Genomic DNA, 25,128 nt, shown 5'->3' on the forward strand with positions numbered 1-25,128 from the left:
ATAATTCATTTGTTAGTTACCGTTTGACAATTATTTTTAAGCAAAAATCTGCCTCCACTCAACAGCCGTTCTATTTTTCAGACGTCCACGTCAGTTTGTTGTGGAACTTAGTCCGCCATCTACCAGTCGGTTGCCAATTTCGTTGCATTGTATGTTTTTCTTTGGCGCCATTTTTGCCTTGGAGTTAGTTGGAGCGGCCATTCTTTCGTGGGCTCTATTCATTCACTCTACCTTGTTCGGATCGGAAGTGTGTCCATCAATATTTTCGTTCGCTTACATAGAGCTCAGTCTTAATTTGTGTTGAACAATGTGATATCATGACATTATAAATTGTACTGAGCACAGTGATCCAACTGGATGGAATGTGACGAACATTTTCGTTGGCGAATTTCAACTACACCAGGTCCAACCGGGCTGGAAGCCGGTCGTCACACGTGCTGATGAGGTAAAAATCCCTTTGTCTGGAGTCTCATGTACGAAAAATATGGCGCCTGATTTTTATTCTATAAATGTAAGGTACTTGATGAAAATGACTATCAACCATGCCACGTAGAAATTGTAGGGTTTTTTGCACCATACAGTGCCATTTTTTAAAATGTAGATCATCTCCCAATTCTAAAAACATAGCGATACAATTAAGAAAGCCCACACACATTTTACCTTCAATTTTAGAATTGAATTGTTAGGGGGTTTCCAGTGGTGGTCAGTCCATATTTTTTCGATAGACATGAGAACATGCATTCCATGAGTTTTTCATTTTGAGTCTGTATTGCTTTCGATCTTGAAGCTTTTATTTTATTACTATATAAGTTGGTGATTATCTCACTTGTTTTTGGGTTTAATTTGAATAGACTTATTTTGAAAGTTTTTTAGCCCCCAACAACACTAAATTAGTAAAAGCCCATGTGAAATCTTTTGAGTTGAGTGGTGTCAAAATCTAAATTATGTTCTTCCCTAGATATCTCTAGAAGTACCGAAAAAAATCGTCTGGTTTTTAGCTGCTTCACTCGTTAGTTATGGTCCGACAAAAAATCGTATTCCGTTATCTGAGTTGTTTCGATTGTGCATCAGCTGTTAACTGATTTGTATGACGAGGATCCCCGACAGGAAAAAAGAAAAATCTTTCGCTTTGCTAGTTTCTTTTATGACCCCACCCAGTGATATTTAGGCATTTCTGGATCTAAACATTTTGAGCTAGTTCGACCATTAACATGAGCCATCCCGGGCTCTTCAGATTTTGTTGATAAGGGAATTAAAGAAGGATCAGATACCGAAGGATGTTTAAACATTTGTCTGTATTAAGAAGATGATGCCTTTTTCTAGATTAGAACACTTAGAGGGTTTTCTCTCAATTCCACGAGATTTTTAAAAGGCCAGAGGAGTACTTAGACAATTCGATTTTGAACTCATATAAAGGTGGAAAGAAATTACTTTTTGTGGCAAACAGTTTTATGATTTGACCAGTCCGAACGTTGGCATTCCTTGCCACAATATGAGACTGTTCTGCAGCGTGTGCACAGCTTCAGATTTGGTGAGATATTCTTACAGGTAGCACAGTGGTTTTCAGCAGTGACGTATTCAATAATTCTTAACTGTTAATTGACAAGGGGGTCGTTAAATTAAATGGAAATTGTAGCTATTTATTGCCTAGTACAAAACAGTTACCTCTTTCTGACCAGATCCCTCTGAAATGGCCAACTTGCAACTGGCCGAGTCCCAAGACATAGTGCACCGGTGGTGAAACCCTGACGGTGACAAAGTGTATATCATCTCCCAATTCTAAAAATGTTGCGAGAAAATTAAGATAGCCATTCCATCACACGTTTACTTTCAATTTTACCTCGGTGGACCAGATAACCAATTGTCCTTCATAGTCGGTCGATGCGAGATAGCGTCCGTTAGGCGAAAATGCGATATGACACAGTTCTTGGGAATGTCCATCGAAAAACAAACTTGGTTGTATTTCCTTTTCCGTTGGCGACCAAACTAAAATAGATCCGTTCTCTAACCCACTGAAAAAAAGATGAGGAAAAGTCGATTGAGCTTTTACGCAATCTTAGTCAAGTAATCGATTTGGGATAATTGGATATTAGATGAAAGAAATCTGACCCAACTAAAAATGGTTTTTCCACGCTCCCGATTCCGCTGGATGGGAGCTCCGTTGGACTCCAAATCAATTCGCAACAAGAAGAACTGGATTCTATCATACGTATGGGATCCTCTTTTTCCAATGACCAAATCTGCGTTCAATTATTTGAAAATGAAGGAGCTCAACATTTATTTTTGCACATTAAGCGTTTAAATTTTGGGGCATACCTTGATCCAACTGTCTTCTGAACTGGTGGCCAACAGTTTTAATTCTTCGTTCCAGACGACATTCGAAACCTTATAACCCATACCTCCTTCTGACAAACTGTATGGGTCTGACGAGTGCGAGACTCGTGCACTCACAACAAGTTTCTTGATCAATTTGCTGGTTGACTTATCGCTTAGTTTTATTTCGTGAATTTCCGCCGTTCCCCTATCATAGCCGCAAATGAGTTGGTTGCGTGAAATCCATTCAACACACGAAACATTTTGATTCGATACGAGCTCATAGGAGTCAGTAGAGTCGTCGGATGTATCGCAAATCAAAACCATTTTGTAGTCAGCCTTAATATTGATTGGAAAACGTTAACATCCTGTGCATCTTATAGAGCACAATTTTCAATTTTTTCTTCTAGAAAACTTACCGATTTGTAGAAACTGGCAAATACATTACAGTTGAATGGGTTCCAAACGATAATTGGGTGATTTGGACGGCCTTGAAATAAAAGTCGTTTCACGCCACTTGGATAATTCCAAATAACGACAGTGCCGTCAGAGGATGCAGCTGCTAGTTTTGTCCCGCTCGTCTAATAATCCGTAAATTAGATTTTATTGCATTAGCCAACCAGTTTTGGTGTAATACATGAATTCAGGTAGAATAACTTACATTCCATTTTAAAAACAGCGCCGGACTTTCACAATGAAATCGATGTTCGCTTTTCCAAGTTGAAATGGTGGAATGACTTGACCCCTTGAGCAGTGCGATTTCTCCAATAAACCCACAGGCTACAACGGGCTCGATTGGGTGGAAATTTGAACTTCTCACAACTGGTCCGTTTGTTAGCGAAATCTCAACATATCTGAATACATCTGGACACACAATGGGGCATTGAATAAAATATTTTGGGCTAAATATTTGGTTGTTCTTCAAAATTTACATACCTTTGTCCAGTAAATTTGTAACCTTGGCCATCTCGTTGGCAAATTTATCTCTTTCTCGTGGTGAACGAAACTACGTACACAAATTATTAACTGTAATTAAATCGACGTCGTAACTGCACAATTTGAATTGAGTGCTGCGACAATGTAACAATTTTAACTCAATTATTTTGCTCCGTTTGGAACACGTCGTATTTGCGCAAGCTCCTGTTGATGACTGCATCTGCATCTGAGTCTGGGAGGATGTGAGATGGAGGTAGAGAAACTATTCGAAAAAAAAATTCTTAGAAAATGGCCCTCGTTCCCTTGGTAACTTGGTAATGTACGCGTCACAAATTTGCGCCCCCCCCCCCCTCCATTATTCCTCGAATTCTCATCTTGCCTGAGGTGTATTCGTAGAATATCTTTCCTCTGCCTCTCCTTTAGTACAAATGGGTTTGACTCTTTGGTGCATTTTCCACAATTGCCGATCCAAATTATATCGCTGTCTGGTTCATTACCATTTGTTTATCTCTCTTTATAGTTGTTTATATTAAAACTATTGTTTTATTCTGACAGGTCCTCATCCCGGCATTTCCACCACCAGAATGACAGCCAGCATCCTGGCCGCCATTCCAGTCGTTAATTGACGATGGATTACCTACTTCACCCCAACTGTTATCCGGATCTGCTGACCATGTAAGTAAAACTTAGTCGTCTATTTTCTAGTTGCGTTTAATCGACAAAGTATTTTGTTCGGGAACATAAGCAAATATTGTTTTTGAAGTTATTGGCCATTGCGCATCTTAATGACAAGCATGTTAAAATAGGAAAAGCTTTTCCAATCTCATGTTTGGAATCTCTTTTCCTTTTTCTTTTGCATAGTGGGCCGCTAAACGTTAATAGGAATATTATTGACGGAGTTTATTTCAGTTTTTCTTGATTAACTACTTTTCGAGGAATTTCTTCTATCCGTTCACAATATCACTGCCTTTTCTTTGGAGATGTGTGTGCGAAGACAATAACTGCTAAAAGGGTTTATAATTACTAAAGCTCGACCTTGAAATCTAGCTTCCGCATTGGTTGGTGTGATGAAAATAGTGTTTATTTTCGCAATTGTTAAGATTTGAATTGCATCATCTTTATTGTTATTAACATTTTTACGTTTGAATAACTGCAGCCTAGATGTAATAACAGCAGGATAGCACAAAGTAATGTATAGTTGGAGATACAAGAAAGGAAGAATGAAGTTCATTTCTACAGCTTCATATTTTCTTGGCTTGTTCTCGTTTTAGTGTTTCATTTACTCACTCCGTTTTCAGAAAATCATTTCTCCTGGAGTTTGATTGACAAGTTTCAGTTTCGTCAGTTTTTTACCGAGATCCATTGAAGAACCTTTCCGCTTCTCGTAATATTTTTTTTTATCGTTTGGAATCATCCATTTTGAATCACAAAATTGATTGCATGTGTGGTTAGCAAAGAAGGTAGAAATCCCTTTGTCACCGAGGTCAGTTGGTCCAAATTCCCTGGTACTTGACATGATAATGGGATCAGTTATGACAGTGCCATTTTCGATCACTCCACCTTGGAGATCGCAAAGGAGCAAATGCCGATTAGTTGAGTGATATGAGTAGTGACTTAGAGATTGCATCACATCACTACGAGGAGACGATTCTTCAGGAGTCCATCCCGTATTTGAATTAAACTTTTCGAAATTTGAAATCATGGGCTCAACTAACATTTTTTTACCTTCTCCGTTTGAACCCGGTTCACCGGTACAGATCTTTGGTTTGTTGAGCCATATAATTTGGTGAATAACTTTTTGCTTGTTGAAGTTGTTGATGATTTCCAGTGCTTTTTCCACCACTTTGAGTTCTTCTTGAAAGTAGGAATCTTCAAAAACGCTGCCAGATATAAAGGTTTTGCCAACGCAGTCTTCACCAGTTCTTTCTCCTTCAACATACTTTCCTTTTCGGACTTTTTTGAATGATCCACTTGCGAAAACTGGTTCGTAAATTTCTATCTTGGTTTCTTCTGTAGTTTCTATTTCTTTTGTATAATTATTAGTTAATTGAGGGAAATCGAAAATAATAGTCCTTAGCTCGTTTTTAACCATCTGAAGAGATATTCTTTTTGACGGATCTCGTTCAATCATTTTGCGAACAAAGAAAAGCGCATACTGATTAGAATTTAACTCTGACAATAAAGTAAAATTTGTACATCAGTTTCAATTCACAGCTGAAAAAAATAATAGACTTACTCTCGATGTTAACTGGTTTACCCTCTCGAATGTTGAACTGTATCTGCAAAGGATCGTTAGTATCGCCAAAGGGATGGATCCAACCATTTTCGCGAGTGAGGAAAACAAAAAAGACGCAACCGCACGGGAAAATATCACATTTCGGAGTTGCTTTCTCGTTATTTTCAAAAAATTCCGGTGCCATCCATAAAAGGGTTCCTTTTATTCCACTCATGGAACACGTCCCTCGAGTGCTGATCTGTTTGCTCAAACCGAAATCTGACAATTTCATTTTGCCTGCCATGGAAATCAAAATGTTTTCAGGTTTAATGTCCCGGTGGATCAGTTTATTCGAGTGGATGTAGTCAAGGCCATCGGCGATTTGGTATAAAACCATTTGATCAGATGGCAGGGCGGGTCCTTTGTACGAATTTTCAATCACCTCACTTAGTGTTCCTGCACACAGTTCCAGTACGATGTATCTTGGGGAAAATTTGTTTGAAAAAGAATGTCTCTTTTGTTATGCACATTATACAAGCGTAAATTAAATACCTGAAGTCATCGTCTTCTACAACTCTGCAAATTTTTAGAACATTTTCGTGACTAAGGTTTTTTTGTAAGTCGACTTCGCGCCCTTCTTTTTCCGATAGGTTTAATAAGATTTTCTTGACTGCAATTTTTTCTTCGTTGAAAATACCAAGATAGACAATACCAAATGTGCCTCTGCCGAGCACTTCTTCTTTAGCGTATTGGATTCCGGTGTCACCAATTTTGTTATAGGCCGCCATGTATTAGTAACTCTTCACCACAAAGAATGAATACGTTAGAAATCGTCAACAACATTCTGTAGCGATGTAGAAAAGCAAGGCTGCGCTATCATGTTGATTATTATATGACTGATAACAAATCAGATATAGATGTCTCATCACTATTTTGACATGGTCTAAAATCTAAAATTTTCTGATATTTTTGGAGGTTTCTTTCTTATCCAAAATCGTCGTCCACGTAAAATCATCATTTAGCTCATGTTTTTTTTATATCACATCAGTCAGTTCCTTCCATATTGTTTGGATCGGACTGACATTATCAAGTTTCTTTGCAATCAAATTCCCTGTAAATTATTTCTCTCCTGCTGCAACCCGAAAAGAATCGTCGTTATTTTTTAATTATTCGGAGAGTTTGAGTATTAGCGACTTTGCATCTAACTGCTTCGTTTGTCCTTTAATGCATGCGTTTAGTAAAGAAATGGTTTGATTTGTTTTCCACCCCCAAAAAGGTCCCGAACATAAATTTCATAGTTATTCGTGTGGTAATTCAAAATGTAATTCGGATGTGCTCCGGTCGTTGTCGCTTTTATTTCTTGATAAAACTCGAAGCTTCCAATGAAACATTTTAACCAATCTCCAAACGACCCAAACGTTTCGTGGACTATCAGGCATATTATAAGAAGCTGCAAACTTAAAGTGAGGGCTACTCGAGGGCAACAGTCGTGAACAGTCGGTGATTTTTTATAGCACGAATTAGGTTTGCGTTAGTTATAAAAAGAATCCATTCCCGTACATTTGGAGTCTTTTGGGTTGGGTGATCTGATTGAATATTCGTCACCAGTTTCTTTTCATTTCGTAATTCTCATCTCCCTCTCGTGATCTTCAATCTTGGCTTGGAATTTCTTACTGTTCGTCGACGTGTTCCACGACAACAACCTAATTATATGAGATGTGGTTATAACATAAGAATAAACTGAAGGGTGCATTAACTAATATATAAGGCGTTATTTGAAAATAGAGAAATATGCTCGTGGCCATCATTGTTATAATATGCCTTTTTAAAAAGAGAATATCCCGTTTATATACCTGGCCATCGTCCTTTGAGGGGAATGTTAATTTGTAGTCAGGGACATCCGTAGACGAATACAACCAAGAGAAATGTTTTTCAAATTCATATACTTCTAATCCGATGTAAACGGGTTTCCAATTCTGAAATAACGTTGAATATAATTCATTGTTTTATAATTTATCCGTTCCTTTTTTTTTGTTTACCTCAGTTGCCCAGATGATCGGATAAGAGAATCCAATTGTCTCCGCTGATGCGAGAAACCGCCCGTCGGGTGAAAACGACAGCCAATCTACATAACTTGAATGTTGCTTGAGAAATCTCGTCTTTTCCTTTGCCAGCGGAGTCCAAATGACAATCCGCCCCTCGAACAATCCACTGAATGAAAATGAAAATCAGAAATGCGAATTGCTCCCCTTCCTCCACGTCCATTCCTGCCGCTTAAAAAATTAAACTTTTTCCTTCTAGTACTTTCTATAGTTCTTTTTCTCTTTAACTTGAGTTATCCTTTATCTTTAGCTAGTCCCAAAGCCAAGGGATTTGCATCCGCAAAAAAAATGTGCTAAAAAATTAAAAAAAAAATTGCAAAAATTCGGGAAATTTTGCCATTGGTTTTAAATTTTAAAAAATCAAATGAAATTGAAATTTTTTAAATTTTTGCATTGTTTGCGCTCGAAAGTGCATGTCTTCTTGCCTCCATTCTCCATTCGTATTTTATTGAGGAGGGGGGGGGGATATCAATATGATGTAATACTCTTAGTTCAATCCTATTTTTTAACAAAACCCCGTCGGTTGATTGATAAACCTGCCGCGGGAAAAAAGAAGGGAAACTACAATCCAATCCTTCAATGCCAAGGGAAAAAATGTTTACGAGCGAAAGCGAAAAAAACAAAACAAAAAAGAAAGCCTCCACTCGCCCTCCTATTATACCCTTAGAATTTATCCCTATCCATATTCTTGAGAATCAAGGAATTCGCTTCGAGGTAAATGTCAAAAAGTGGATCCAGTCAATCCTCTTAGTTCAATCCTATTTTTTAAAGACTTTGATCCGTCCGTTGGTCAACTCACCCAATAGCCAAAATGAAATTGTCGGCCGATTTCCTGGCCGCGTCCACTCCCACGTCGTCCGATTGTTTCCCGTTTGGACGCCAAGCCAATCTCCAACATGTGCTATCAACCTTTGTGGCGTGAATGGGTTGGTCTCTGTCCATCGACCAAATCTACGAAAAACAAAAGTTCAACATGACACGCCCACTCCAACGACCAACGACAATTTACCGTCATCCATCCGTCGGATGAACAAGCGGCTAAACATTCCGTCCGTTCGTTCCATGCCATATCTTTTATCCCACCCTTAATGAAATAACAAGAGAATAAATTATTTAGAATGTGCCATGACATGTGGATGGGTAAACAAAACTCACCTTCCCGTCTTCATGTTCGAGTCGTTTGACAATTTTGGCGGAAGTCGTCGACTCGTCAATTTCCCAAATTTCAATTCTCCCGTCTCCGATTAAGCCGAGAGCGACTCGATTCGCAGAGATGCACCGGACACTCCAGATCCAATTATCGAGTTCGATTGTGCAGAAATGAAATGGCCGTTGGTCGACAGGGCGGGAATTGAAGAAGAAAACTTTTTTTGCAACCTAAAAAGAAGTTAAAATTGGTTAAGTTAAGTTAAAATTGGGGGAAGAGGTGTGGGTATTGTAAGAGAAGGGAGGATGAGAAGAGTTCACATTAATACGTCACGCTGGGGGGGGGGGGGTAACAAAAATTTGACATAGGGGGAGGGGTTTGCCATTTCCTTCTAGGGCAAAATTGGTTATTTGTTTAGATTTCGAAGGGGAGAGGATAGGGAGGGGGTGCTCCCAGATTGCGTCAAAGAAAAATGATTTTATAAAAACGACGTGAAGTGTGATGTAGCTTGAAGATGGAATTAGAAAATGTTGCGGTTTTAAACATGACAAAAGGTTGGACTTGAAGGGAGATCAGATGACGTGTCCCTGACAGGTGGAAACAAAATAGAAATAAAGAAACAACTTACTTCCCTAAAAGCAGCAGCACCTACTCCATACTTAAAAGTAGCGAACACGTTTGGCCTGAAGGGATTCCACTCGATTTGATCCATCCATTCGTCTAATTTCTTTTGAAAGAGAATTTTGCCACTTGGATAACTCCAGCACACGATGACATCTTTATGAAATGCGGCAGCCAATTGAGTCCCGTCCACCTAAACAAACAATGAAATAATAAATGATGAGAGGAATCAAACATTTAATGCAACTTAATGATTAACTCTTCATAATTAACTTATTACATTCCATTCTATCACCGTAATTCCTTTTTCATGTCCAATTTGAAACTTTTTTTCGTCCTCTTTCCAATTAGAAAAAGGAATGGACGAATTCTCTGCAGAAAAGAAAATAATTTCATTTTTAATGCCGCAGGCGATTAATGGTTTCTTCGGGTGGAAACGGGAGACGATATCTTCGCCACTCTCACGCACTAATCGATCAACTCTTTTGAACTGACCTGTTAATATATACAAAGTTGCAAAATAGAAGTTTTATTTAAAATATCAGAGAAAAATTGGATTAATACGTGATGCATATAACTTTGCTGTCAATTGTTTGATAACCTCGGGCAATGAAATTCTTTGCCCTATCGGGTTTATCATTTCCCCGATCAGTTCGTATAGGGCACGATCATCGCCTTGCTTAAGATCTGTAATCAGAAAAATGTTGTAAATACCATCATGATGGCAAATACTTAATGAAATACTTACTTTGTACGTGTTGATTCAGCTCTATTGGATTTTTATTTAAGATGTTTATCGGAATTGTTAAAGAATTCCTGCCAAACGGATGTTTACCAAGGGTCAGGAAGTAGAAAAAGGCGCAGCCCGCAGCGAATGTGTCGCTTTGGATTGATCCGCGCGGAAGTTCCTCAGACGTGCTATCACTACTGTGGTTTAAAAGCTCCAAAATTTCGGGCGCCATCCAAATTAGAGTTCCTTTTAATCCACTCTGCTGCGTAAATGTCCCTCGAGGACTTGTTTTCTTGACAAATCCGAAATCGGACAATTTCATTTGGACGGGGGTCGTCATTGAGATGAGAATGTTGTCCGGTTTGACGTCGCGATGAACTAAATTTCGTGAGTGGATGTAGTGCAATCCATTGGCGATTTGATATAAAACTTTGGCATCTGGCGGCAATTCCGGTCCCTTGTATTTCTTATCGCAATAATCTGTCAGTGTCCCGGCACATAACTCGAGCACAAGGTACCTGCGAATGAATTCAAAAAATCAGCAGACAGAGTCAATGAAAATTTCGAATGAAAATAAATTAAATTCCACTTCGTTACGTTTTATCCCGTGAGTCATCGACGTGCAAAAGTTTCAGGACATTTTCGTGGTCCAACCGGAGTTGTTCCTCGATTTCCCGTTTTTTGTTTTTTTCATCATCTAAATGCACCTTCACTATTACTTTAACAGCAACTGCATTTCCTTTGAACGTTCCTCTGTACACAACCCCAAACGCCCCCCTGCCGAGTTCGTTCTCTTTTTTTTCTTCGAACCTCACTGCACAAAATATACAATAACGTGATTATATAATTATTTAAAAATTCATTCTCCGACAAACTTACGAGGAGAGACCAAAGCCGAAAACCAATTCATGAAGAACTCTTCTTCTTGTAGAGCTATGGACATTAATTTTTGTTAACATTAGACGAAAGAATTACCGTTTACCGTTTTAGTTATTTATTTAGACCTACCTCCGTTTTAGATGAAATGCCTACAAATAGGCATACACGTCAGCACACCATTCCGTTTGCGAAATGCCACTGTTTTAAACTGTTGCAGCCCCGTTATTAATTTTTGCTCAACCGAAAATTTCGAGAAAATTTGACAAACATTCAGTTGTTCAATGCGGACAAATAACTACTAAAGGCAAGGTAAAGATGAACAAACGATAAAAACTCGAGATCAGAAATTTGAAGGGCTTTACAGAAACTTTTAGATTGCAGCAAAAGTCCCACTATGACGCTAAAGCTTCGGGATTGGACTTGCTTTCAGTTTCGTTTATTTTCGTCATTTGGTTGGCATTAAATGGTGTCACGTCGCAATCAGCACAGATAGCGACCGGAAGGTGATGTGGTCATTTATTTGATAATATAATAATAAAAATTTATATGATAATGGTTTTTATCTGCGTTGCAACAAAAAGCTACGCAATTTGAAAGTTATTAAATGGGATTGAATTCACAACAATTTTTTTTTTTACCGGCTGTTGACTCCTCTGTTAAACTCTTAATCCAATAGATTGATGTGTTATCATTGCGTCTTTTTCCTCGGTGTGTTATTATTTAAATGTGTCGGATTATGTCAATTCTAAATATTAAGTTGTATTGTGGTCGGTATTAAGTGCGATAAAAAGACGAGACATCCAGCAGCCAGTCGCTAATCGAAAAACGATCATTTGTTTAAAAAGAAAATAATTTGAGATAGAAAAAATTGTTATTTAGTCAAAAGTTACTGAACCATTTTTTCAGGTAAGACCAGAGGAAATCGAAGCGCAATGGTCCATCAAGATCCCGCCGGCCGTGTTGACGATGATGCAACAGGCCATGAAGCTGCCGTGATTTTTTCGTGTACGAAAAAATAGCGCCTGACTTTTATTTGTTAAATGTAACATGTTGGTGCCTGATGAAAGCTGAAAGGTAACAATTTGTGATACACTCAATGACAATTTCAACTAGGCGGAGGGATTGTGGGAGGGTTTTGCACCATGCAGTGACAGTCAGTTTATATCTATTTTTTTTTACGGACATCAGAATATGCACTCCATGAAGTTTCTTTCATGTTGAGTCTACATTGCTTCTCGTGAAAAATCATTTTATTACTTTTGTGTTGACTTGGTGGTTATTAGGCTACTTTTTTTCTGTGTGTTATTTGAGCAGGCTTATTTTGAGCGTTTGGACTTGTGCACCGGTGGTTTTCACCACCGGTGCCCTGATGGTGGTACAGTTTAGATCATCTCCCAGTTCTAAAAACATTGAGATAAAATAGAACAGCTATTCTATCACGCGTTTTAATACGTTCAATTTTACCTTGGCAAAAATCTTCCTCCACTCAACAGCCGCTCTATTTTTCAGACGTCCACGTCAGTTTGTTGTGGAACCCATCCCGCCATCTACCAGTCTGTTTGCCAAGTTCGTTGCCATGGATTCTTTTGGCGCCATGAACAAAGAGCCATTCGAGGGGGAGAACCGGAGAAGTGGAGAACCGTCATTTCACCAGTTCACTGCATCATGTTCGGAAGTGTGCATCCATCATCACTATCTACGTTCGTGTACGTAGAACTCAGTTCTAACTTTTAAAATGTGTTGAGCAATGTGATATGACATTGCAAATTATACTGTGCACTGTGATGAAACTGAGAAATCTGCGACGAACATTTTCGGTGGCGAATTGCAACTGCAGAAGAACCGGTCTGGAAGATGGTCGCCACACGTGCTGATGAGGTAAAAATTCTTTTGTCTGCAGTCTCGTGTACGAAAAATATGGCGCCCGATATTTATTTAACTGTAACTTGTTGGTGCTGATGCAAAGTGAGGCGATTGGTGTCAAAATCTAAATGTTCTTTCTAAGATACCAAGAAGTATTTTAAAAAATCGTCAGGTTTTCAGAGCTGTATCACTCGTTTCGTTTTTTTGTCATTTTAATTTTCGTAATTTATCTCTTTGCTGGAGATGAAGGCCATTCACCTATTATTGAGGGGATTCATTTTTCTGTTGTTGAATCCGTTTACTCGACTCATTTCACTTTTCGATTTCTTTGTCTCTTGGTCGTTGCCTAGTGGTCATTTTGGCATTTCTGGACAAGCTAGTTAGAACATTGACATGCCTCATCTTTACGTCTGCCATTCCCAGACTTTTCAGGTTTTGTTGGTAAGGGAATTAAAGAAGGATCAGATACCGAAGGATGTTTTAAACATTTGTCTGTATTAAGCAGCTGATGACTTTCTCTAGATTAGAACAGTTTAAGGGTTCTCTCAATCCCACAATATTTCTAAAAGGTTGGAGAAGGAGCTTTGTCAATTCGATTTTGAACTCATTTAAGGTGGAAATAAATTACTTTTTGTGGCACACAGTTTTATGATTTGACCAGTGCGAAAGTTGGCATTCCTTGCTGCAATATGAAATGGAGAGACAGCGGCTGCAAAGCTTCAGATTTGGTGAGGTTTTCTTGCAGTTGGCACAGCGGCCTTCAGCTACGACGTATTCAATCATTTTTAACTGTTAATTGACAAGAGGATCGTTAAATTACATAAAGATAGCAGTTTTTTGTTTGCCAAGTACTAAACAGTTACCTCTTTCTGACCAGATCCCTCTGAAATCGCCAATTTGGAACTGGCCGAGTCCCAAGACATTGTGCACCGGTGGTGAAACCCTGACGGTGATGATGTGTAGATCATCTCCCAATTCTATAAACGTTGCGATAAAATTAAGATAGCCATTCTGTCATATATTTTACCTTCAATTTTACCTCGGTTGACCAGATAACCAATTTTCCTTCTTAGTCGGTCGATGCGAGAAAGCGTCCGTTTGGCGAAAATGCGATTTGATACAATTCGTGGGAATGTCCATCGAAAAACAAACTTGGTTGTATTTCCTTTTCCGTTGGCGACCAAACTAAAATAGATCCGTTCTCTAACCCGCTGAAAAAAGATCAGAAAAAGCTCTTATGTAATCTTAAATCAAACAATCGAATTGGGATAATGGGATATGAGATGAATGAAATCTGACCCGACTAAAAAAGGTTTTTCCGTCGCTATTTGCACGATTCCACTGGATGGGAGTTCCGTTGAACTCCAAACCAATTGGCAACAAGAAGAACTGGATTCTATCATACGTATGGGATCCTCTTTTTCCAATGACCATATCTGCGTTCAATTATTTGAAAATGAAGGAGTTAAACATATATTTTTTCACATTAAGCGTTTAAATTTTGGGGCATACCTTGATCCAACTGTCTTTTGAACTGGTGGCCAAAAGTTTTAGTTCTTCGTTCCAGACGATACTCGAAACCTTATAACCCATACCTCCTTCTGACAAACTGTATGGGTCTGACGAGTGCGAGACTCGTGCACTCACAACAAGTTTCTTGATTAATTTGCTGGTTGACTTAGCGCTTAGTTCTATTTCGTGAATTTCAGCCGTTCCCTTAACATAGCCGCAAATGAGTTGGTTGCGTGAATCCATTCAACACACGAAACATTTTGTTTCGATTTGAGCTCATAGGAGTAACAAGAGTCGTTGGATGCATCGCAAAGCAAAACCCGTTCAGAGTCAGCCTATATATATTGATTGGAAAACGTTAACATCCTGTGCATCTTTTTAATGCATCCTTTTAGAACACAATTTTCAATTTTTCTTCTAGAAAACTTACCGATTTGTAGAAACTGGCAAATACATTACAGTTGAGTGGGTTCCAAACGACAACTGGATGATTTGAACGGTCGTCTATTTGAACTAAAAGTCGTTTCTCGCCAGTTGGATAATTCCAAATAACGGCTGTGCCGTCAGGGAATTCAGCTGCTATTTTAGTCCCGTTCGTCTAATAATCCGAAAATTATATTTTTTTGCAATAGCCAATCAGTTTTGGGTAAGGGGAAATATACAAATTCAGGTAGAATTACTTACATTCCATTTTAAGGACAGCACTGAACTTTCACACAGCAATCGACGTTCGATTTTCCAAGATGAAATAGGAGTGCAATGACTTGTTCCCTTGAGTAGTACAATTTCTCCACTAAACAATCCACAGGCTAAAACGGGTTCAATTGGGTGGAAATTTGAACTTCTCACAACTAGTCCGCTTGTTAATGAGACCTCAACTTCTCTGAAGAAATCTGGACACAATGGGGTGTTTAATAAAAAATGTTGTGTTCAAATTTGTTTTCTTAAAATTCTATATACCTTTGCCTAGTAAATGTTCAACCTTGGCCATCTCGTTGGCAACCTTAGCTCTTTCTCGTGGGGAACGAAACTTCGTAAACAAATTAAATGTTAATAGAGCGACGTTGTAATAACTAATAACTGAAAAAAAAAAACGGGCGATGTGAAGTTTGACTGTAATGCTGCGCCACTGTAAACTGTCAACTAGTTTTGCACCGTCTGAAACACGTCGTATTTGCGCAAACTCTTTTGGATGACTAACGTCTCTGAGTGTGAGATGGAGGATGTGAGATGGAAGTAGAGAAACCATTAGAAATCTGAAAAATACTAGGAATGTTACCTTACGTACCTTACGTTACCTTGGATAATGTATACGCGTCATAAATGAGCCCCCCTCCCTCCAGAATTCCGCGAATTGTCTCCTTTCTTGATGTATTCGTAGAAATTATCTTTCCTCCTAGTACAAATGGGTTTTACGTTTTTTTGCATTTTCCAATTGCCAATCCAAATTTGTATCGGTGTCTGGTTCATTACCATTTGTTTATCTCTTTATATTTGTTCATTAAACAATTTTTTATCCTTACAGGGCCTCATCCAGACATTTCCACCACCAGAATAGAAAACACTCTGGCCATTCTGGCCGCCATTCCAGTCATTAATTGATGATGGATTACCTTCTAGACACCAAATGTTATCCGGATTTGCTGCCCACGTAAGTCAAATTCATTCATTTTTTAGTTGTGTTTGGCAACCAGAATTTTTTTAAATATTGTTTTTTTAAGTTCTTGCGTTTCTTTATGACAGGCATGTTAAAATAGAAAAAGTTTTTCCAATCTGTGTTTGGAATCTCTAAAATTTAAAAGGAATCTCTTGAAATCAATAATTGCAAAGAGGGGTTGTATGACTAAAGCTCGACTTTGAAATCTAGCTTCCAGATTGATGGGTGTGATAAAACTAGCGTACTCATTTTCGCAATGAATAGTAAGCAAATTGCATCATCTTTTATTTTTATTTACATTTTCTTCTTTCAACAATTGCAGTCTAGAAGTAACAAGTTAGAACAGAGTAATGTTTGTTGGACACATAATAAAGGAAGAATGAAGTACATTCATCTAGCTTCATTTTTTCTTGACTTGTTCCCGTTTTAGGGTTTCAGTTACTCCATAAATGTGTTTTCGAAAATTCTTCTTCTGGAATTTGGTTTGTTATTTGGTTGACAAGTTTCAGTTACGTCAGTTTTGTAGAGAGTTCCATTGAAGAACCTTCCCGTTTTTTTAAATATATTTTTTTATCGTGCGGAATTATCCATTTCGAATCACAAAATTTATTGCATGTGTGATTAGCGAAGAAAGTAGAAATCCCTTCACGGCTAAGGTCTGTTAGTCCATATTCCTTGGAAGTTGACATGATATAATGGGATCAGTTATGACAGCGCCATTTTCGATCACTCCACCTTGGAGATCACAAAGAAGCAAATGCCGATTAGTTGAGTGATAAGAGTAGTGACTTAGTGCCTGCATCACATCAGTCCAAGGAGACGATTCTTCTTGTGCCCATCCCGTATTTGAGTTGAATTTTTCGAAATTTGAAATCATGGGCTCAAATAACACTTTTTCACCTTCTCTTTCTGAACCTGGGACAAAAAGGTCCAGATCTCTGGTTTGTTTAGCCAGATATTTAGATTAATAACTTTTTGCTTGTTGAAGTTGTTAATGATTTCAAGTGCTTTTCTCACCACTTCATGTTCTGATTTAAAGAAGGATCTTTTTTAAAAAACGCTACCGGATATGAAGGATTTTCCAACGCAGTCTTCACCGGCTCTTTCTCCTTCAGTATATTTTCCTTTGTAAACATTTTTGAATGAACCACTTGCGTAAATCAAGGCCTCTTGTGATTTCGTACAGGACTTCTTGATCCGGCGGTAGCGCTGGACCGTTGTAATTTTTGTTGATAACGTCATCAAGTGTTCCCGCACATAATTCCAGTACGATGTATCTGTTAATGGCATAATTGTATTTAAATGGAAAGGAACGTAAGGCAGTGTAATTTCTTAGAAAACATTACCTGTAGTCATCGTCTTCATCAACTGCTAAAATTTTGAGTACATTTTCGTGCTTAAGTTTTATCTGCAACTTGACTTCAACTGTCTAACTCGAGTCTTTTGACGGCTACTTTTTTGTCCTGTTGAGACCCACGAAAAACGATGCCGAAAGCCCCTTTCCCAAGTCTATCTTTTCTCAGATAACTCGTTTCAGTTCCCTTGATAGCAGTTTTTTGGCACAGTGAAAAGTTTTTAGGCTGAGCCATTCTAATTTCGCGGTTTCAGATGACACGTTAGGAGAAATCACGTAAATTACATGGCGATTTCTGAAGTAGGAATGAAAACAAAAGCGTAGGAAGAAAATGTAACACAGAATGACAGAATATAGTAGTCTGCTAGGAAGTTTGCCATCGGTTATTGGCTTATTGTAACAATTTTTGTTGATAACGCTGTTGTACGATTTATCTCTTTATCATTTTTCAGTCGTTTCAACAGTCGTAGTCAAGAAAACTGGTCGTGGGCGCAGCTGTGTTACCGCCATCTACGTTGATTTTTTTTTTCTTACAATTTGTAGGATTTTTTAACTGAGAATTTAAAAGCAACTCATTTCAAAAGTTTGTAGCTTTTCCCGTCCACTAAATACCGTATACTGAAATTTCATCTTTGGTCTTAGGTCATTTGTTGAAGTAATGAGTCGGTTTATTTTTCTCTTTCACTTCTCCATTTGATTCAATCTTGTCATTTTTTTAATTGCCTTTTGGTCGTTGTTTCCGACCCGAAACTTTCATATTTTTAAACGTGCTGGATCACTATCAGTTAAACACATGCTCCGATTTGCTGTCCGCCATGGCAGGCTCTTTCTTTTACTGCTGCTGTTTTATTTCAGTCGAATAATGAATAAGATGCTGTGGGCATTTTGATATCTTATGGCGTAACCAAGCACACCTTACCGCAAATCCTCGTCGACCCTCATTTGTTGACATCGGGCTTCCGCTTTCGGTTTTCTGGCTCTTGGTACTGCCCAGATCGCTGTCTGTTAAAATTTTGCCATCGATTGTTGGGAATGGCAACGTAGAATATGCAATACTCGCATGTTTGATCACGTTGATTATGCGATATCCAGTTCCCACGGTTTCACAGAGTCACAGTACAGAGTAGTATCCAACTAAAGTTCGAATTGAGAAACCTCAAACATTTTTGGTGAATAATAAGTTAACGTGATTGTGTTCTACACTAGCCTAATAAGCGACAGAATGATCTTTTCCGAGCTCATCTTTGCTTTCATACTTTCTTAATTTCGTTTGTTAAAAAGATTTAGGTGAGCACTCTGCTGCAGCCATTCTCCTTCGTCAGCCTGAGATGAGATAAATTGAATTTAGTATCGTCAGTCAGTATCGCGGTTATTTGTTACCAGTGGAATAAGTACGAGATGATAACCGAATCAGCATGTAAGGCCCGTAAACTCTTGACGGGCTCTTTTCCTATTCACGGGACGTAGCGTGCCAACTAGAGAGGAAGAATGTAACCTAACGTAAAGCTGATAGGATGTGTTCAAAGTTGATTCACGGATGGCCGTTTTCATGGATTACATTGGCTGTTTTCGTCTGCTCAATTCAATTTCGCCGTTGCCTTGTCGCCGTGTTGATCCCTCCTTCCAGTTCTTCATGCATCTGCCCTCTGGGTTATATGTGCCAAATAGCTCGGAAACCGTGGATGTAGGGTGTTGTTCAAATCTTTTCCAGTGAACTTTGTCGGCTGTCAATCATTTATCAATCGAGTTGAGTAGGATTATGAAGAGCTAACGCTGTCAATCAATTTTGTTTTGTTGCCGATTAGCCTAATTAATGCAATCTTTTTATATTTCTCGTCTGTTATTGTGGTGGCCAGTGGTCAGTTTGATATTGTTAACATGTTGGAATATTGATGACAAATTCATGGCAAAAAAAATTGGAGTTTTCGGAAATTTTCAAATTCTAAAAGAACAGTTGGAATTGCTCGTCTGAAACATTGAGCAATACTTTGGGGACGTCTTCATCCTATTCTTCGTAATCGCCCTTAGTTACAATCTTTTTCTGCAGTTCAGAGGTTTGACCAACCGATGGCTGACGGTTGAGTTGATCTGCAGCCAGATAGATCACTATATAGTCCTTGCTGGTTCCGCTGAAACCGTTTCCAACCATTTCTCGAGACTCTTCTCCATTTGACTATAACAGAAAACCAATATATTTAGTCTTTATTTTTCTCGTAAGTTAACGAAAAGGTATAGTGAATACTTCGGTTGGGACTGTGTCAAACGTGGCACTGCCATCGCTGTCCGCTTCAGTCGTATCTAGATAAATTTTTTTTTAAATAAGCCAAAATTAATACCAAGTGAAAAATTTAACGAGATATTCTTGACCGATAAAGATATAATAATGCCGATGATTAATAATGCCAAAAGTGGCTTATAAGATTATTAATAAGACTATTAAAAGTTAATTTTAGCATGTACTTTTGAAGCATTACCTTCTTCCATTAGATTGTTACGAGAAAAACCATTGGAACCTTTAGGGGATTGAAGGCTTGTTAATTCTACTTCACATTTCTGAGGAACTTTTGGGTTAGTGGTTTTTTCATTATTTAACATCGTCTCGTGAGATTCAGTGGACGGATTAGGTTGTTCCTGGGCCTAAATTAATAATAAATGACGTACATATCTATTTCGTATTTTTTTTTTATAACCAGATGATGTGGACGAGCGAGTGTTTGTACCTGGTGAGCTTGATGGAACGTAATTGTGTTCATGTTAGAAAGAATGCTAGATGACGAGGCAGGATCTCTGAGATAATTCTTCAATTGTTCGATAGAGCCTCGTTTTTCCGGTTCCTTTTCAATCATTGGGAGAATGAAAGTAGCATAGGGGTAATTTTTCAACTCTGAAATAAATCAAATTATTTCCTTAATAAGAACTGTAACAGATCATACCGGTATCATTAATATAAAATGAAATTACCTTCTACGTTTGATTGCTTGCCTTCACGAATATTGCATTGGACTAGAGCCCTCAAACGAGGGGTATTCCAATCGCCAAAAGGGTGTATCCTAGTGATGTTTCGTTAGTGCTTTTTCTAAACGTTAGCGTTATCCGTTAAGTTAACGATGTCTCATTTTTTCACGTTCGTTAACGCCGTTAATTAACGCCGTTAAAAATGTCTCCGTTAACGAAAATTCGACGTTATTTTTACCGTTATTTAATAAAAAAATTGCACTATCAAATCACTGAAATCAGTCACGGTCTTGATTACTTATATTGAAATTGCTGCTGGCGTTGAACAATGTCACAATGAAGCAATGATCAACTAAAAAAAAACAGAAACTGCGGATTAAATAAACGCACAGACAAAAGAAAAAAAACTAGTTCCAACTAAAAAAGTAAAGGCCTCAATAAATCCTTATTGCAAGTGAGGAAGACTTTTGCGGCCAAAACTTCTTCCGCCGTCCTATTTTTGTGTCCTACACAGTGCCATCCGGCAATGGAAAATTCGCGTTCAGATGATGCCGAAGAAACTGGTATAACCAGTAAATTATAGGCCATTTTGGATAATTAGGGGAAACGACCAGACAAATCCTTCCAGTAAGAGATCACATCTTGAACTGGTGGATCCTTAGAAGGATCAAATTCATGACTTGCAAAGTGGAAGTAGTCTAAAAGTTCAGTTTCAATGCAGTCGAGGGAAGTGGCTAGAAGGTAGGAGCAGTCGAAATCAGGATCTCTTTAATCTGTCATGAAATTAAATGTTCTTTCGAGATCTTCTAACATCGCAGATGCCACGCTTATTCACTGTCAACAGGAGCATCAGAGTCTGAATCTGACATTAAAGATTTACACTCTGATTCTAGTTGTTTCCCTACTCTACTTATACAGTTTCGTTTGCCACGTTTTGAAAGCAAAAAAAAACCTCAGAGAAGCTAAGAAGACTACTGCTCACTGTCACTGGCTATTTAAATTCGTTTTCATAGTCAACCTACTACAGTAAAATGTTGGAAGCGCGCAAAAAATACAAATTTCATTTTGAAAAATCCAAAAATTTCATATTTGGCAGCGCTGTTAAAAACAAAAATAACGTCTGAAAATAACGTCTGAAAAATGCCAAACGTTAGCGTTATCCGTTAAGTTAACGAACCCCAAAAAAGGTCCGTTAACGGACTTTTCACGTTATCCGTTATCGTTAACGAAACATCACTAGTGTATCCCGCCATGTTCTCGGGTGAGAAAAACGAAACAGACGCAACCGAAAGAGAAAACATCAGCCTTTGCTGATACCTCGTCTGATACTTTGGACTGATCCTTATAGCTGTCTCTTGATGGGAATACTTCTGGCGCCATCCACGAGTAAGTCCCTCTAACTGGTCCTCTTAGAATGCAAATTCCTTTTTCATTAGTTTTCATGCACAATCCAAAATCAGCCAACTTCATTTGGCCATTCATGGAAATCAGAATATTTTCAGGTTTGATATCAAGGTGGACCAAGTTTTTTGAATGCACGTAGTCGAGACCATCGGCAATTTGATACACGACGTCTCTATCGGACGGTAATAGCGGTGTTCCATTGAAAGTTTTTGTAATGACTTGATAAAGAGATCCAGAGCACAATTCAAGTAAAATGCACCTTTATCGAGACGAATCACTAAATTAAACTGAAAGTGAAAAGAGTTATTAAAGCTGAAATGTACCTGAAATCAATATTGTCTAAAACTGCCAGAATTGATAGAACGTTCTTGTGATCAAGTTCCTTTTGTGACTTGAGTTCGTCTTCGGTTAACGACGGTGTTAATACAATCCTCTTAATGGCGACTGTTCTACTCTTAAAAGTTCCGGAGAAAACACATGCTGATTGTCCTACACCAAGGATATTACCTTTATCAATCTCAAATATCGCCATTTTTAATTCACTGAAATATAAAAAATAAATAAATAAACAAAGAATGTTTAATGCGTGAACAAAGAAATCGTGTATGACTTCTATCAAACTAAACTGCTTTCGCCATTTTTTCAGTGAAATGATTCATTGAAATGTTAACAAAATAAAAGTAACAGAACTTTCGATTAATTAAACGTACTTGAGTAAAGCTTATTATGTTACCAGTGCAAACAATAGCTACCGGCACGGCTGCTGTAGTATGTAACTATGTATAATGTATATACTGTTATGTGTTCTGCTGCTGAAATAACAAAAAAAAATGGCGATTTCTGGCTTGGTTGGTTTTAACGATTTCTGGTCAATGCAATTAATGCAAATTTCTGAATGGGAAAACTTTAGAACAAATGATTATTTAAAAAATAATAATAATAAAAATAATAATAAATGTAATTAAAATGTGTTGATGAGGTTTTCATTAAATCGATTATTAAAAACATTTGGTCTACCCCTTTTTCTTCCTGGGAGGGGCTCAGTGTACTACACTACGCAGTGTATACAACACTATACTCAGTGCCATATTTATTTGAAATTACGTTATTTCAAATACTGCAATACTTTGCTGTATCTACCATTATATATCAGCTGTATCTATATACCATTATCTGACAGGCTGCATTGTTTTTCTTTTAGCGCTATTTATTCGATTATTGGTTATAAATGGAGAGTTCACATTTAATCGCATTTAATTTGATTTTTACCTGAACCTTAATATAAAAATATCTTGCAATCTATGGAACGCCGTTTCTGCCAATTTTTATAATAAAATCCAGCGTTATTTTTAATACTATAAAACAAATTTTTAAATAATATTAACTTTTTAACGAATTTTCTAATACATGACTTTATAATTTTTTTTTCTATCAACTGGTCAATTTTCTTACTTGTGAAATCTTATTTCGAAACACTTTAACGCGTTTTTGGTTTGGTGTTTATTTCAACTTGATCTACGACCAATAAGTCTTGTCTAAATCCTAAGTCAAGATCCTCTCGTGAGTTCATTGTAAGTTATTTAAAGTGATGGCTCATGGGCTCCATGTGAAAGAAATTGCAACTCCAGTTAGAACTTTTCTATCGGCGATTGATCTTGAGCAGAAAGATACAGAAATCTTAATTTAGTTTGAGAGAAAATCATTCCTGCGACTACAAGATCAAGGTGACTCCATTCATTGCTCAAGAACTAGACACAAAGGAGTAAGTTCAAGTATTGTCTCACGAATTGTCCATTTTCAATTAACACGAACTCACGAGAGGATCTATATTATATAAAAAAATTGAAAACGACAGTTGAGACAAATCAGTTAAAATTTGATGTATAAATTGTAAATGAGAAGTTCAAGTTTCATTCATAAAACAGTTTCATTCGCGTTAATCTTTTTGCGCAAGATAAAATAAAGTCCGAATAAAGTGGGATGATACCAAAATTTAAATGCCTAAAGAGAATAACGTCGTGAATCTCGATGCTTCGCAGGTGTTGGGAAAACTTTTGCCCTGCACTACTGACTGTTGTTTGTTGGGGAGAGCCCCGTGAATGTCGCGAAAAGACCTACGAAATCGCTTCGACAATTTGCAACTTCACAATCATGATTTGAAAATGTTTTTGCTTGTGATTCTGCGCCATGCTTTTCATAATTAATAAACGTTTGGGGAGAGGAAGCAGGATCACCTTGATTACAAAAAGGGTTAACAAGTGTTAAAGGTTCCAAACTGCTGTTACGTTTCGGAAGCATAACTTCTATTTCGTATTTCACATCCTTTGACGTTTTTCTTTTTATCGGGTCACGTTGAATCATTTTTTGAATGAGTTCACCCTCTAGGGGGTGATTATCCTTTGCTTCTAGAAAATCAATTCATTCTGTTTTAATGGAGTTTAAAACATAAAACTATTGTTGAACTTACTGTTAATGTTAATTGAATTCCCCTTTTGAATGTTGGCGTAAATCTGGAGATGGTCGACTAAGTCGCCAAACGGGTGCATCCCGTCGTTTTTTCGCATGAGAAAAACGAAAAAGACGCAACCACACGAGAAAACGTCACTCTTTTGTGCGATTTCAATTTCAATATCTTCGCGATCAGCTTGAAACTGTTCAGGTGCCTTCCATAAAAGAACCCCTTTCGGTCCAGTTACGTAACACTTACTTTCGATTTTTTGGCTCAAACCGAAATCAGCCAACTTCATTTGGCTCTTGGTGGATATCAGAATATTTTCAGGTTTGATGTTGCGATGGGCCAATTTTTGCGAGTGGATATATTCCAGGCCATCAGCAATTTGGTACATCACTTCTCCATCGGGCGGCAGCTGTGGTCCATTATATTTTTTTTCAAAGAATTGAGAAAGGGATGCGTCGCACAATTCCAGTACGAAATATCTGTTACACGATCAACGATAATAAAGATACAATAGAGAATATGATAAGAAATGTGTGAGCGTTTTGACCTGAAATCACGATCCTCTTCAACTGCTAGAAGTTTTAAAACGTTTTCGTGGTCCAGTTTCATTCGGGCTTCGAAATTTTCATCATCGCCATTTATGCTCGGGTTCAACACAATTCTCTTGACGGCAACATTTTGGTTTTCGTAAGAACCTTTATACACAACTGATGAATTCCCTTCACCCAGCACTTTTTTTCTATCAAATTGAATTTGATGTGGAAAGCGATTCGACACCGGAGTAACTGCGTTAGCCATCTATATCTATTGACTGACATGAATTTTTTTTTACTGGTACACTGGTTATCAAATTTTATCAGTGGTTAGCCACAAACGCCCTAACGATAAGATTGCAGCCCGGAGCAGGACGTAGTACACTATGGCGCGCCGAATCCATCACAAAAAAAAAAAAAATAATAATAAAAAATTTAAAAAAAAACGC

The 25,128-nt window shown here is 37.9% G+C and overlaps 6 protein-coding genes across 8 annotated transcripts in view; all 6 read right to left on the reverse strand.

Annotated features, from left to right (window-relative positions):
* LOC124313226 (syntaxin-18-like) overlaps positions 1-25,128 on the reverse strand; it is a 38,697-nt gene that overhangs the window by 1,040 nt on the left and 12,529 nt on the right. Inside the window, exon 1 of one of the 2 annotated variants that reach the window (XM_046778036.1) lies at positions 21-135. The exons of the other annotated variant lie outside the window; for it this stretch is intronic. The gene's annotated coding sequence lies outside the window, so the exon portion shown is untranslated. Of the gene's footprint in view, positions 1-20; positions 136-25,128 lie in introns of those variants that run through there. 2 annotated transcript variants of the gene reach the window in all.
* On the reverse strand, positions 1,288-3,454 carry LOC124313098 (WD40 repeat-containing protein HOS15-like). Its single transcript, XM_046777827.1, has 8 exons — positions 3,250-3,454; positions 2,975-3,177; positions 2,733-2,894; positions 2,317-2,652; positions 2,110-2,240; positions 1,841-2,012; positions 1,666-1,779; positions 1,288-1,592 (listed from the first exon to the last, which is right to left on the reverse strand). Exons 1-8 carry the CDS (start codon positions 3,278-3,280, stop codon positions 1,428-1,430), a joined length of 1,314 nt encoding a protein of 437 aa, XP_046633783.1. The 5' UTR covers positions 3,281-3,454; the 3' UTR covers positions 1,288-1,427.
* On the reverse strand, positions 4,544-6,252 carry LOC124313777 (mitogen-activated protein kinase 5-like). The gene is made up of 3 exons (XM_046778588.1): positions 6,017-6,252; positions 5,486-5,946; positions 4,544-5,421 (listed from the first exon to the last, which is right to left on the reverse strand). Exons 1-3 carry the CDS (start codon positions 6,250-6,252, stop codon positions 4,544-4,546), a joined length of 1,575 nt encoding a protein of 524 aa, XP_046634544.1.
* Positions 5,329-25,128, reverse strand: part of LOC124313778 — a 311,762-nt gene continuing 291,962 nt past the window's right edge. Inside the window, exons 8-17 of the mRNA XM_046778589.1 lie at positions 9,615-9,829; positions 9,342-9,527; positions 8,722-8,943; positions 8,576-8,650; positions 8,366-8,517; positions 7,504-7,675; positions 7,318-7,440; positions 6,017-7,167; positions 5,486-5,946; positions 5,329-5,421 (exon numbers count right to left, since the gene is read on the reverse strand). Of these exons, the coding sequence (XP_046634545.1) occupies positions 7,135-7,167; positions 7,318-7,440; positions 7,504-7,675; positions 8,366-8,517; positions 8,576-8,650; positions 8,722-8,943; positions 9,342-9,527; positions 9,615-9,829 (1,178 nt within the window). The 3' untranslated portion in view covers positions 5,329-5,421; positions 5,486-5,946; positions 6,017-7,134. The remainder of the gene's footprint in view (positions 5,422-5,485; positions 5,947-6,016; positions 7,168-7,317; positions 7,441-7,503; positions 7,676-8,365; positions 8,518-8,575; positions 8,651-8,721; positions 8,944-9,341; positions 9,528-9,614; positions 9,830-25,128) is intronic.
* LOC124313501 lies at positions 19,296-19,984 on the reverse strand. Its single transcript, XM_046778460.1, has 3 exons — positions 19,804-19,984; positions 19,572-19,627; positions 19,296-19,502 (listed from the first exon to the last, which is right to left on the reverse strand). The coding sequence occupies exons 1-3, from the start codon at positions 19,922-19,924 to the stop codon at positions 19,335-19,337; spliced, it is 345 nt and encodes a 114-aa protein (XP_046634416.1). The 5' UTR covers positions 19,925-19,984; the 3' UTR covers positions 19,296-19,334.
* Positions 21,611-24,945, reverse strand: LOC124313201 (serine/threonine-protein kinase/endoribonuclease IRE1-like). 2 transcript variants are annotated; one of them, XM_046777996.1, is made up of 5 exons: positions 24,694-24,945; positions 24,156-24,625; positions 23,974-24,093; positions 22,012-22,230; positions 21,611-21,947 (listed from the first exon to the last, which is right to left on the reverse strand). In XM_046777996.1, the coding sequence occupies exons 1-4, from the start codon at positions 24,942-24,944 to the stop codon at positions 22,223-22,225; spliced, it is 849 nt and encodes a 282-aa protein (XP_046633952.1). In that variant the 5' UTR covers position 24,945; the 3' UTR covers positions 21,611-21,947; positions 22,012-22,222. The 2 variants fall into 2 exon arrangements, with proteins under 2 accessions (XP_046633952.1, XP_046633951.1); XM_046777995.1 differs by lacking the exons at positions 21,611-21,947; positions 22,012-22,230 and having other exon boundaries at positions 23,643-24,093.

Source organism: Daphnia pulicaria, chromosome 9, assembly GCF_021234035.1.
Source record: "Daphnia pulicaria isolate SC F1-1A chromosome 9, SC_F0-13Bv2, whole genome shotgun sequence".
Classification (NCBI taxonomy): domain Eukaryota; kingdom Metazoa; phylum Arthropoda; class Branchiopoda; order Diplostraca; family Daphniidae; genus Daphnia; species Daphnia pulicaria.